General features: G+C 35.6%; 1 protein-coding gene across 1 annotated transcript in view; it reads left to right on the top strand.

The window, feature by feature from the left end:
* Positions 1-911: 911 nt before the first annotated feature.
* Positions 912-15268, top strand: part of LOC149556732 (tRNA dimethylallyltransferase) — an 81482-nt gene continuing 67125 nt past the window's right edge. The window contains exon 1 of the mRNA XM_089831227.1: positions 912-1576. Within this exon, the coding sequence (XP_089687353.1) occupies positions 1095-1576 (482 nt within the window). The 5' untranslated portion in view covers positions 912-1094. The remainder of the gene's footprint in view (positions 1577-15268) is intronic.

Genomic DNA, 15268 nt, shown 5'->3' with positions numbered 1-15268 from the left:
AAACACTTCTATCTCATTACCCTACATACACTGCATATAACAATTTATTCTACTCACCTCCCTTATTATCTCTTGAGAATTTTTACTGATATTGTTCGTGAGACATTCAAGTTTATTCCATAATGTTCCCAACCAATTTATGGATGCACTATTAGCTCCACGTGTCTCGTTCTCATAAATCACTGTTGGTGATGTATTTATCTCAAACATGTCACTTTGAACACTTATAACATCTCATGGCATTCTTCTATTTACAATGTCTTAGACCTTCGTCCTAAGCTAATCTCCTGCATACACCTTCTCCATAGTTATTATGAATAGATGTGTACATTTTTCCACTTATAATAACTTTTTTACTTTTTTAATATGGTCTAAGATTATTGCAATATACACATTTTTCACCATTTTAAATCATTGCTACCATAAACAACCATATTTATCTATTTAAGTTTTGAAATACAGTGAAACACGTCTAATATTTTTCCACTAAATTAATAGTCTAATATTATAAATATGTTATTTGTATGTTATTTATTTAACAACTACAAATAACTAATGTTTAAACCATCACATATCACTTACCTCCAAATTATTACTACAATTATTATTCAAAAAGCTCTAAACTAATGTTATTTAAAAATACCAAAATTTTAATATTATTACTACAATTTACAAAAATTCTAATTTCTATCCAAAACATTATGACACAAACATAAACTAAGTCGTCATCTTTATGTGGGAAGGGTTTTAACATCATTCAAAAAGCTACGTTAGGCTTATAATATATATGGAAAACCATCTAAGAGCATGGCTCAAAAGGCTTTATTACATATATTATCCAAATAGATATATCATTTTTTAATATTATTGACATATATTATATCGTTATAGTCATCTTATTCTGGGAGGTGTGTCTGATCTACAAATAAGCTTTTTGTTTGGGTTTCAAGGAATCTGATTAAATCCTTATATAAAGTATCCATGTTTTGGATTCACTGTGGAATTGCGGCATAATATGAAATTGCAGTTTCTATATTGATATATTTGTAATTGAATACAATTGTTAGGAGCATGATATTGGGAGGTCTCTGAGGATGGCAACTCTGGTTTTAACCGGCGCTCTTACATTTGGACCGACTTCCGTATCCCCAACACAATGTGCGTATCCTGTAAGACCTGCTCCCCAAGTGGGTTACAGATACAATCAACATAATATATGTCTCCTGCAAAAGGGCTACAGGCAGAATAGACAATGTATACAGTCTCTGAAAGTGGGTTTCATGAGCTGCAAGGATACGCTCTCATTCGGGGAGTTCACAAAAAGAGCCAGATGTTCGAAAGGCAAAGGCAAAGCTGCAGCTTCGGCTGAGAGTGGAGCAGGTGCTACAGTAGATAAATGGATCAACATGCTTCCGGACAAGAAGGAACCACTGTATTCTCACAGCTTGCCTTGCATTGAGGCATGGTTAACAAGTTTGGGATTCGTTCAAAGCAAAGAGGACCGCGCTGTTTGGCGCATTGAGAAACCTGATTGGCGTGCTCAGCTTTCTCTTGACATTACAGACCTTTATATCAGGTACCGGCATTCAATTTCTTGGCTATTTAAATGGTTCGCTGCAAAAGTCTCAGTGCTTCGTTATTGGCTATTCTGTTGTCAATTTTGTCAAAGGAATTATGGACTGCCAACAAAATTGGACGCTAAAATAAATTTATTCTAGAAGGTTTTCTGGATGTATTGAGTAGAGCGTGTTGACTATTTGTGATTTTCCGAGTGACCACCAAAGTTCGTTATGAGTACCGGTGAGGTAGCTCCATTGAAACGTCTGAAAAAAATCATCTAAAAGCTTCTGTTTTGGCTTCGACAATATGTTTTTCTGGAAATGAATTCGTATAAAACATTGATTTCGCCAAATTGTGGATACTTCTGAATAATGTTTAAAATCTTCCCCAAAAGGCATATAATATAAACTTATCTTACAAGTAAAAGGTCATTCATATAATCAAAGACAAACATTAATGTCCATGAATAGCTGAAATAAGTCAATGGGATTCAAATACACAATCAGCATAAATTGCATGGGGATCAAAAGGTAGCTCCAATGAGAAGATATAAACCAAAACTAAAATTAAAAGCACAAACCTAGCTTGTTTTATTTGGTCAGAGCATTGACAACACATTACAGTGGAATCAACACATAAAAAATAACTTTGTATTTGATATTCATGGGTATACTATTTATACAGTTTATTACTTTATTTTCTAGGAAACAACCCATTACTCTCTCACCAAACTCTATTCTACTTGGGTGCCGTTATTATCTTAGAACAACTTAACAGGTATAAGTTTAATTAATAATTAGTTTAACGAACTTTACTGCATTCATTAGGAACGAATCGGAGCATTCGTAACAAGTGTGACATGGGATTTCACTTTGACATATATATCTTGATCTTCAGTTGGTCGGAGTAATAGTGAAAATCTTCTTTTCTCTTCTATAGCAGAAATATGGTCGTCACCATCATTGTCAGCTTTACAATTTTTTCTTTCTGGTTTGCCACCAATACACTGAACGAGTCTTCAAGCTAGTAACAAACTTTAGATTGGGATTTATCCTTCATTCTTCTGTGGTCCTCCAACCTCCATGGGAACTCAGCTTTCACAGGTAGGTTGGTCATAATGGTCCTGTGGACAGCAGATGGCTGCAAGAAGCTCTTCAAAAATTTTGGCCGCATTTTTCACAGTACTTGTCACTAGTGTTAGGACTCAGACTTGCCTTGGATTTGGCAAGCTGATTTTTGACTTGGGCTTGGGCTCGGCACTAGACTGGGCTCAAACTCCTTAGATTGAAAATCACAAGAAATTCAGAGATTTTAAAGGTTTTTAAACTTGTTTCATGCACCCTTTAATAAATAGATCTTCAAGACACAATAACCTCATTGAAGAGAAGCTACTTTGATCACATACACCAGTATACATTGATCATAAAGGTATAAACACAAATTTATTTTATGGAAATAACACAATGGATAAATAAATATTGTCAAGTGTATATAAAACTCATGGAATTTGAAATATAGGGCATCAAAAGTTCCAAACAAATATCAAAACAAAAGCTAGAAGTGTATGGCTAAGAGGAGCTTTCATCACTCAACTCTCCTTGTGCAGGCTTTTAAGATAGGTATTGGATGATTATACAACCATGATATTGCTTGTGTCTCAATGACATCCACACCAACATCCAAGGTGTATGCATGTGCTCTATCCTTCTCCTCTGCAATGGCTATTGCCTTTGCTTCTATATCTAGTTGGTCAACCTAATCAAGCTTTTTATCTCTAAAGATAGATTCCTTCGCCTCAGTGATTCAATGATTTAATGCTCAAAATCTGTTTGTGGCGAAGGCGAAACTTGAAATGAACATAAACTTGATCATTTAACCTATGCAGTAATAGTCTATTGTGCTTTTTGGAGTGTATGTACTCAAACATACTCCTAGTGCACTCACAACCTGAAGCAACTACATGGTGGGCTCAATACTCGAATTGCGATCTTTTAAAGGTTTGGTACCTTAACACCATATTTTTCCCATCATGCTTCTAAGATGAGAAAAAGAAAAAAATCAATCTCATTATGCAACTTTAAGCTTCAATATATAATAATAATAATATCAAAAGTGGAAAAGTTCTAATTTTAAATGTAAGTTATGCCCTTAATAGATAATTTCATTGTTCCAATGTCAACCAGGTTGCCTTTTATGTCTCCTGCAAAGAGATCTCCTTGTGTATGGCTAAAGATCTCAATCTTGGTGACTATTTGTGCTCCAACGCCAGAATCAGGCATCATCTATTCTATGACTATATAGAGCCCACTTAGAACCTCCTCTTTTGCCTTGAAATTAGGGCAGAATTGGAATGTTGGATTGAGGATGCAAGTAAATGCATGTAAGGATTTGTGATGCTGGAGGTGCCATTGTCTATCAATGATTTTCTAGGTGGGCAATACTTATCCTCAACTGTTGCATAAATGGATCTTATGACCTCCTTGGCATTATCCACACCCTCATACACATAGCCCATTGTGGGTTTCTAGGGGAACCACCCAAGGCTCTGTGAACTGCAATTATTGTGAAACATTAACATAAACGTGAACAAAAATAAGCAAATAAATAGAAAATATAATGTAGAATTAGATTTACCATATGAGCTCTACAATTAGTTTCCAAGAACCTTGCTCATCAAAAATCTATTTGCCACATCACCCCTTCCATTGGTCTTAGCATATGACAAGGAAGTCCACTCCTCACTAATTACCATGCGTTTGAAAGCTCCCTTTGCTTGAAGCAAGGATTGTAATGTAATGCAATTGGTTGCAAACTAGGTTATTCCAAGATGAGCCTTGGCATTATCCACACCCTCATACACATAGCCCATTGCGGGTTTCTAGGGGAACCACCCAAGGCTCTGTGAACTGCAATTATTGTGAAACATTGACATAAACATGAACAAAAATAAGCAAATAAATAGAAAATATAATGTAGAATTAGATTTAACATATGAGCTCTACAATTAGTTTCCAAGAACCTTGCTCATCAAAAATCTATTTGCCACATCACCCCTTCCATTGGTCTTAGCATATGACGAGGAAGTCCACTCCGCACTAATTACCATGCGCTTGAAAGCTCCCTTTGCTTGAAGCAAGGATTGTAATGCAATGCAATAGGTTGCAAACTAGGTTATTCCAAGATGAGCAAACTCCTTTTGCCCTATAAGGGTGAGGAACCATATGTACGTGTAAATAAATTTACGAATATTTTATTCCATCTCTACACATGATTTGATCCATGGAATCTTTCTTGCCAAGAATCTCTAATACGTGGTCAAGGCAATGAACAACATGGTGAGTTCAAAACAATGATGGATGCATCCATTAGTAGTTAACCTGCAACAACGTAATTTGCTGCATTATTTGTAATCACTTACACCACATTTTCATTACCCACTTTATCCAAGATTTCCTATAAAATTTCACCAGGGATTTTGACATTTTTGTTATTTTTGGAGGCATTAATATGCTGATGAATATTGTGCCACTTGAGAAAGAAACAAAATCAATGATTCAATAAAAGTATAAATAACAATTCCTAATCATTAAATCAATGCATTTTAGGAAGTATAACAACTTGAGGAAGAAACAAGAAAATTTAGTGATGTTCAATTCTTCAATCCATCCAACCATTAGTCAGGATGGTGCAACTTTTCTTTATATCTCTTGCTACTCTATTGGGTCTTTCACATCAGCCACCTTTTGTGACAAAATGGGGCGCTTTACCTCCTCATCATTACAAGATTTGAACCCCACCCCACAAACACTAATGGCATCAACCCCACAAACACTAATGGCATCAACCATGTTTTGCCAATAAGGAGAGCTAACACAAATAGATTCAATAATATAAGTGTTATAAAATGGATAGTTTAAATTTGAGTTTGACAAACCTCTAAATAGAAAAATTCAAGAGACAAAAAATCAAACTGTATATTTAAAAACACGCACATAAAGAATTACCTTGCTACGAGGAATGGAATGGTTTCTTAACCAAAACTCTTCAATTGCACTTTCAGTTGTATCATTTTTATCTTTGTTCCAACACATGCTCTAAGTCATAGTTGGAAACCTGAAGTAGTGTGGCAAAATATGCAAATCTAATCTAGATGCACAAACTTTAGGCTCAATGCTTACATTGCTTTTTCCTTTTCCACTAGCAATAGCACTATAACATCCAAACATCAACAAAATAGAGGAATAGAATAAAACACTACACTTCCACCAATGGCTGCCATCTCTTCTCTTTGCATCTTTTCTGTTGTTTTTGCTGCTAAGAATTTTTTAATTGAACTTGCACTTCACTCTTAATCTTAGTAGGCACATGTGGGTATCAATGAACATCTTGTTGTGCTTCACAATTTACACCCCACTTTTCCAGATGGCCAAGTGGGAACACCCCTTGTTTTTTGTTGTCTCTTCCTTCTTTTCCCATAGGGTTTTTTTCCCGCTTTGCCTGTCTTTGCATTTCTTTCTTTCCTTGGTCTTATTCTTTACTTTGTTTTCCAGGCTTTGTGCTTTAGGGTTGATGAGTTCTTTAATCAACTTGGGAAACCATCACTCTCGATCCCCGACCCCCACCTTGTTTCCTCCTTGCTTATTTTCAAGCATCAGGCTTTCAATGTTTGATGATTCAATTTGGAATGATCACCCTGACTATCTTTCTCCTTTTGAGGATCAAACATTGACGGTCTAGGGATCACCTAGCGATAGATCATCCCCTCTTCCTTGACCCACGACCCTCAAGTGGTCTTTGGCCCTCAAGTGGTCTTTGGTTTTTGTTCCCTTTGCCCCAACCTTCGGTCATCAATTGCATTTAAGGAAGACAACATTTCCAACATCATCCTGATTGCCTAGAAAGCGGTGCCTTTTTTGTTGCTTTTCTCAGTTCACCTTTTCGATTATTAATTTCCCTAGAGCATTTCTCCCTACACTCGAGCTGATTGTTTCCTTTGCAAGTGAAGGTTTAGTGATTTGTGACCATGCATCATCTTCTAGATGTCGCGACAACTTGCTCTTCTCAGAGTTAGGTAATGTTGTGATTCTTGGTGTTTGTTCTTTCTTTTTTCTTTTTTCTATTGTGTTGAGAGTGTTTTGTAGCGTTCTGCACATTTCTTTCTCCTTTGCCCTTTTCTTCGTGTTTTTTCTGCATAGACCTTTTAGTGTTAATCCCCATCATTTCACATGTGTTAGGGTTGAATTTTTGGGGTCCTACATTTTCACCCAACTCACCCTTGACCCTAGGACTTTGAACTTGATTTGAGGGTTCGTGGATCAAACATGTCTCGACCTATTGATGGAGAAGTTAGGTTGGGAGAATGTGAAACAAAAATCAGATAGGTTAACTAGACACAACTTTTGAAAAGCCAAAGTGGTCGATGCAAGGTTGAGGATTGAACCCTCAAGCTTATCCTTGATTCTAATCAAGCCAATTATGATAGGGGATTTTCAACTCCCTATCTTTGATTCTAGTGCCAATGCCTTATGCTTTTGCCTTCAAGGTCTAGAAATGAATAAGGAATGGCCATGATTAAAACTAGCAAAGCTCAGCTTTTGGCATAATAGAAAATATTAAGTCCTTTGGCCTTTTGGGATTGGGCTAAAGCCAATTCATGTAGTGAACATGTCATCGCTTCCCCCAACCCATGATCCTCAATTGGCCTTGGTTTATTGGGCATTGATTGTTGGGGATTTAAGGAACAGTTTATCTCTTGGTTACCCTAAACCTTACAACCTTGATCCTTGATCTCCTCTAGAAAACTACTTCCATCCTTTGTGAACTGGCCTTTGGGGTTTCTCATTTTCGATCTCCAAAAGAGTGTTGGGGTTGTCCTGTCCCTAATCCCCCAATACAAGCTAGGAGGTACTAAGTTGATGAATGCAAAGTTTTAGTCCATAAATGTAGTACAAAATGATGATTTTAATAAGATAATTGTAATGATGAAATGATTTGATGCTTCACTGAAGATACAAGTTCCTAACTTAATCTGTTTTATGTAGAGAGATTGATGTAAGAAGAGAGGATGGTCTTGATGAATTATAAATTCCTTGAATACTTTCCTCCTTTGAAATTGGTGTTTGTAAATAGACATATCACTGATACAAATTTGGGCCATGTAGACCTCAATGAATTCTTATAGAGAATGTCTAACTCAAATCACAGGAGTTATTGGGCCACACCTCTAGTGAGGTCCAGATCAGTACAACCAGCTGCATTCCTAATTTCACTTCAATTTTCAGATCTGGTGATGGCATGTGCCAGGCATTATAATGTAGATGAGAGGAGAGTCTACGGACTTCTGGGAGAGGTGGTTTTAGACATCTCACCTGATTCATTTGATGTGGTTTTTTGGATCCCCACCTGCAATTATTATTCAAAGGTCACTGTTACATTGAGGGAGCAATACTACAACAATTGGAAAGAGCCAGTGAACTAAATCAATGATCAATTATTAGATAAGCCAAGAAAGGGGCAGCACTTAGAAAAGATGAAAAGAGTCTACTAGAGTTTGCCACACATAGATGCAAGAGACTTACTCACCCTCTTGAGAAGAATTCTTGGATTGAATGAGGCCAAGTAGTTCCAGCCATGGATCCTCTTCTCAATGGAGACTATTGTTACCTGGAAAGAATATATTGATTGGGGAAAGATGATAAATGATAGTGTGCATGAACAGTTTGTAACGCCCCGCCAAGAGATCCAAAAGAATTAACCTAAAGTTTTACTAAGTTTGCTAAACATTTTTTTATTTTATTTTAAAGTAAGAATGTATAACATACACATCAAACACATAGTAGCGGAAGCAATATCATGTAATCATCAGCAAACATACATCACAAGTTACACCTTAAGGATCCCAAGATGTTGAGTCTCATTTAAATTTAATTAATTCCAAGTCTAACAACTACCACATACATATGAAAGAATAATCAGAAACTCCAATGTCCATAATATACATTTGTTTTGAATGCCTCTTGGCAAATTAATCCGGAATGCTCAATCATCCACTGTACATGTCACAGGGTATGAAAGGCTTAAAAGAATATACATATGTAAAGATAAAGATACATCATCCTCAAATCCATGATACAAAGTACAATAAACTAAATGAAACCATATACCATACTTGATACATCCATCCATCATAAAAGATATAAACATCCAACATGAAATACAACTATCCATCCATCATAAAACACAACTAATCTAAGTGCGTGGTTCCTCCCAACCATCAATAACATCATTAGACCATCATGGGCCCTAGTCATCCCCCACGCGTAACATCCCAAGTCACCGAAGAGATCATCGGTAGTATAGTAATAGGGACATCACTCTTAAAACATACTACATTATATGCATAAAGAAATCTAACATGCAAGAATAAAGCATAAGATGATCCTCCAAAGTAGAGCACATCACCTAAACATTATGAACAAGCATCCCAAGAAGCTCCAGCCATGGTAGCACGAGACGGATCTCAAATGGTAAGAGTAAAAGCACTACCACCCGACCGCGTGGAACCTAAATGGTCCACTCCCACCGCGCTGAGGAGATAGTCTCAAGTCCCAAACAAGGTATCAAACACAAAACACAAGTACTCTCTAAGTCTGGGAAATCCTAAAAGTACACTAACTCAAAGGTTTCAACATAGATAGACATCTAGACCCAGAGGCACCACAAAGACACGTAGGCAACCTGCTATGCAAGCGGGAAAGTGTCATCGCAAAAGTCACGTAGAAGTTACTCGAGCAATCCCTTAGGAATCTCAGGTCCCTAGTGATCCCTGCGGCCACTAGTATCCTCTCGTACTGACGAGGCATACTATGGAATGCAAGGTCGTAACCAAGCGTTCTCTCTACCCCATCCTAGCCTGTACTAGCACTCAAGGTATGGGAGAGAACATACAATTATCTTATTAGGTTCTTTTAAGTCACTATTTAGGTGAGACGTTTTCGCTTATTAAAACAACTTACAATGGGTTACTCCAGGGAGCCTCTTAGGGCCCCGATCCCTATTGCAAGCCACTTCCCGACACTACACATAGATAACCTACCCTAGGCTCATGAAATCACAAATCAAAGAATCATAATAAAATCACCTCAGTCCTATACAAGCAACTTAAAAACATCATAAAAGATAAGCCACAAAATTTACATCAGTTCTTCATGAGCAACAGATAAGCATCAAATAATAATCATATGATCACAACAGTTCTCTATCAACAACTGAAGGTATCAATGATAAATCACAAACTCCAATGGTTCTCCAATGTGCAACCAGAAAGTATCCCAATAATAAATCACAATACTGATCAGAGACTCCAAAATGGTCAAGTCAACACATGACATCATCAAGAACATAACAAACACTTCAGTTCTCTCAAGCGACCGAAAAGCAATCCAAGTATAACTGATCGATGGCTTAAAAATGGTTATCAAATATAACTGATCGAGACTCGAAAATGGTTAAGTCAGGTATCTCATAAACATACACCTCAGCTTCACACAAGAAGACTGAAAGCAATAACAACTAGTAAATACAATCATGTCATAGAGCACTCCATCACACTACCATGGTCGGGTTAAGAAAGATCAAGACCAAATCATCATAACATCACATTCACAACCCCGAGCCTCTAGTAACAACTTAAACTGGTCAATACTAGAACAAACCCCAAAACCTCAAAACATAGACAATATAACAAAACAATATAGTTCATATTCCCACTGCTAGATTGATTCGAACATATGTAATCAGGTTAAGTGTAATATTTTTGTTTCTAGTTTAATGTATGTTATCACGAAAATAAGTTCACAGTTTAACCTACACGTTAACCCATTCGTCTCATAATTAACATATAAATATAACCCATATAGATATTCGAAATAAAATTGTACAATTACTTTACTTTTGATTCTAAGTCAATTAATCAATATAATTAGAAGGTAATTATTTATTTGATTACTGAAATAATGACCTATTATTTTAAATAAGAAATTTCAATTTAACTAAAAATCAATCCTATATAAATCTACAGTTCTATTAACAATTTTCATTATTAATTAAATTTAATTAAACTAATTTTAATTAATTTAATCAATAATTACTGTTCTAATTACTTATTTTAATATCTCCATTAATTACTAATTTATTAATATTTATCCAAAAATTATTAATAAATTAATACTTACAAAAAACTATATTAAATGCATTAATATTTAATTATTAAATATTAATAAAGATTATTATTAAAACATTATTAAATAAAAACATATTAAAATTTATTAATAAAAATTTTAAATATTAATAAAACCTTTTTATAATTAACATTAATTTAATTGAAAATCAAATATAAAAAAATCGCGTATTTTTTTATAAGCCCACCGGCTTAATCATAAGGCCGCCTGCGGCCTGCCGCAGAGGCATGCGGCCGCCGGTAGTACTCTGTACTGCCGCTGCTGCAGTACTCTGCGGGCAGGGACGGTAGAGCTGCCGGATAGGTACCGGGGGGGTGTGGGTATTCCCGCCCCCTCCCATTAATATATATAATTTTTTTTTTATTATTATATTTTTTTAAAAATTAAAACATTAAAAGCAATTAATTCCCCCCTCCAATGTGCATAAAAATATAAATATATATTATTTTGTTTTATTTTTATTTTTATTTTTTTGACATAAATTGTACTTGTATTCTGATAGGAAGAACACAACGAACCAATTGAATTTTCAATATAAAATTCTCATATTATTCAAACCCTTGTTGAACATAATTTTAATTTCTTTTACCTACGGACGAGGTTCCAAATTGAATTTTTTTTTTTTTCAATCCTATTATACAAACGAGATACCAAACACATAGGACAAGAGAATAAGAAATTCACACAATGAGATCTAGAGACTTGATTTCAACAATCACAAAGAAGACTGGAACACCATCTTGCTTAATTCAATCAGTGATCAAAACACAAGACCCTACCTGAACCTGATGCTAACACGCAACCTTCCGAGAATTGAGAGAAGATTCACTTCCAAAATTCGTCTCCAAAATTTGTTCCCAAATCCCGTGTCCAATATCTGCCATTTTTTGTTTTTTAAATGAACCCCTAAGTTGTGATAAAGAGTTTTCTCCTCAAATCGGGGCACTAATTGTGTGTTCTCCCGAGAAGACTCTTTGCTCAACTGAGTTAACTCTAAAATAACTTGTATTAATCTTTGCTTTATCTTTTTAATGCATATTAAATGAATCATTAAATAACTTTATTTAATATTCCACTCGACTTCTATTTTAAATTAATTTATTACTTTAATCTCATGTGCACTTTATGAAATTAAAATAACATTATTATTTTCTATTATATTATCTTTTAATTTATTTCTCATATTTAAACTCATGCTTAGATCATGCGATCTAGAAACCTATAATAATTTAATATCTTTTCCAGTTTTAATTTATTTTAGAAACTTAATTGATAGAATATTTAATTAACTTAAATAACAATAATATTTAGCATTTATTTAAAAATGAACTCTAAATATATTATTATTAAATTAAATAAATATTATCATGTTCTAAATTTATCTTTAAGCTTTTATCTCCAAATTTCATTCTTTTTATTTAATTAATCTCTTAATTAATTATATATAATTAAATATTAAAATATCATAATAATTTTCTATTAATTAAATCATTAATTAATCTTTTTAATTAAACTTAATTAATAGAAAATACATCAAGGACTCATAAAGCAACATACGAAAACCCATCTTAGAAAAATACATACTAAATCAAACAAAAAGGGTTATAATCGCGAAATTACATCATTTGATGTATTCGGAGGGTACATAACTCAGATACTTGTCATAATTATCAATTAGGACAATTGGCTAAAGGGTTTAGGAATTGGACTTAAGAGTTTATCTCCCCTCTCTTACCATTGAGATAATGTGATAGGGTACGCTCATCCTGGCAATTTAGGGAAGTCGATACCCGGTACCTGCAACCTGCATAAAATTCACGCATGTACAAACACAATATTCTAAGCTAAACAGACAATGGCAGGAAGTGGTGCATCGTGTAGATCCCGACTAGCAGGTGACTACGACTCCCTTCCTTAACCACATCAGAAACACCATACATAAAGAAAACAAACACGCACACCATACACATGCAGTATGGGGTAAGTATCCATAAGAAAGCACATGTGATAATAAACCATCTAACTAATCATCATCGATAATTGAAAACATTGAATAATCATCATACATGCATGAAATATAGAGTACCAAGTAATCTCATCATATAATAAATTGAGTGTAAAACAACATCTGATAATCTGAAAGTAATGCTACTAAACATCAAGTATAAAATTGGCCTAAAAGAGTTTGGCAATTAAAACAAAAAATGTGAACTAGGGGCAGGCACTACACAGTTGCTTAGAGTAAAGAATGACCCAAAATTCTACATGACATTTGACTTGGTCTATTTGCTGGCAGCATAGGCAACTTTCCTAGGGCTAAGGAGAAAAGGGTCATTCGGTGATCCCAAATTAGGAATATACAATCACTAGCGCCAGCTAACTACGGAAAGGAGCAGGAAACATCATAGGATTCTTAATGATTGATTCGTGTTTGCAACCATCAAATCCTTTGAGGGAGATTTTGTGGAGAGGTTATCCTGGTTGTAGCAGCAAAGATAAAGAGATTCAAGAGTTATTTCATTCAATTCTGGACCTTCACATATATCAAAGTAGTTGGTTGCACAATAACCCTTTAAAAGCTACCAAGGTAACCTTTTGACAGATCAATTGTACTAGAGTTGTCCAGACAGGTGGGTGATATTCACAAGTTAATCATTTGACATTAATAGACACAAGCAATGCTTTCATTTTTCAATCAGAACTCGAGCACATGCAAGCTTTGATGTGAAGGCTGCTAAAAGCGTAGACCAGAGATGTTAGAGTACTGTCTAAAACCTTTAAAAATAGATAAGCAAATTTGATCTCTTTGGCAAGGCGAGCCAAATTATTGGGGTGATCATTGGGCCAACTGTGTGGATGACTGCGAAGTATGAGTTAACGATTATTGCAGAGTGGATTCAAAGCTTGCCCAATCAGCTTTAGGGATATGGGCTATAGAGGAGGCCAAAGCCAAATGCAATGAGAACATGCTACATCCCTGTTGTTTAGTGTGGAGCCTGATCAGTCCCCAAGTGGGAGATTGTTAGATTGTGGTGACTGATCAGGAAAGTACTGTACATACTTCATAAATAGTGGCCGACATATGGCCGACATATTATGGCCGACATGTTATAACCCTAAAGCGGTTTAATACTTGTATAAAAAGGGCTTAGGGTTGGGTATTTGATATAGTTGTGATACGAAATTGGTTCTTGCGGTGGTATTGAGCTGTAAGGGATTACGGATTGTAATCAGGTTGTAATCACTAGATTGTAATAAGATCGGACTTGCTATTTGGTGGACGTAGCCCAGGGATTGGGTGAACCACGTTAAATCTTGGTGCCTTGTGTTCATTTTTGTGTGTTCTATTATTTTCTGTTATTGGTTATATTTGCATGTAGTTTTTATTTCTGTCCGTGGTTTATCCTAACAATCCCTTGTATATTTCTAAAGAGTGCTTTTTATGTTCCTATTTACAATGTGGATCTTTGTGCCAAGAAGATAGAAGGGCAAGGCACCTGGTTAGATAGATACAAGAATGGAACTCTAAACCTTATCCTTTGGTTTTTGTACCTCAAGTGAGAGGACAACCTATACAACAACAATCAATTGGTTCAAAGAAAAATGAGCCACCTACTTCTGCAAAACCATCTACGTCTGTTAACCCAATAGGGCATGCAAGGGTGGTCATAGAATGAATTTCAATAAATGTTCAAAGGAGTGGAAAAAAGAGAAAGACTCAAAAAGATGCTACCCCAATCAAAGAGAAGCCTATAACTCACACTACTGCCACTGCTACCCCCACTGTTCATCATGAAACCAAGTCACCCAAGGTTAAAAGTAAAAGTAATGGACCACCCTTGGAGATACCCAGGACCTATAGAGACTAAAGAAAGGTCCCAAATAAGCAATCATTGAGCCTTCAAAAGAACAGGGGGAGGGAAGTACAACTTCAGAGGCAAGAAAGGACAAGATTGGAAGTGCCTGGCAAACAAGAAAGGAGTGCTTCTCCTCCATTTACACATAGTGAAGAAGTAGCTGCTCCTCTAGAGCCACCATCAACCCAATTGCAAAAAATTCTTATTCCTTCCTCTACACAAGTGGAACCAGAGGAGACAACTAAACAATAGAATCTGAAGACAATTGATTTAGGGGATGATGTGAGGAAGAGACAAGATGGACCAAAGCCCCACAAACCAATGTTGAAGATGAAAGGGCTGGAGAAGAAAAATAGAGGTTAGAAGAGGATCTTCTCAACAAAATTGTGCGAGAAGAAGAAATAGGGGAAGAAAGTGACAATGGAGACAATGCAACAAAGAAAGTGGACCACGAGAATAAAGAGAGTGAAGAAGCATTGCACACAATGCTTGGAGGAAGAGGTGCTGATAAAGAAGAAAATGAAGATGAAGAAACTCCAAAGGAATATTGTAGAGAAGAGTTTCCAAGGAGTCTTCAAGAGGAAGAACTTGATCAAGCACACCAAGTAGATG

The sequence above is a fragment of the Cupressus sempervirens genome, chromosome 5 (assembly GCF_028749045.1).
Source record: "Cupressus sempervirens isolate cs-2001-9-10 chromosome 5, ASM2874904v1, whole genome shotgun sequence".
NCBI classification, from domain to species: domain Eukaryota; kingdom Viridiplantae; phylum Streptophyta; class Pinopsida; order Cupressales; family Cupressaceae; genus Cupressus; species Cupressus sempervirens.
The sequence above is the reverse complement of the archived record's forward strand: the minus strand, read 5'-3'. Positions and strand labels throughout refer to the sequence as shown.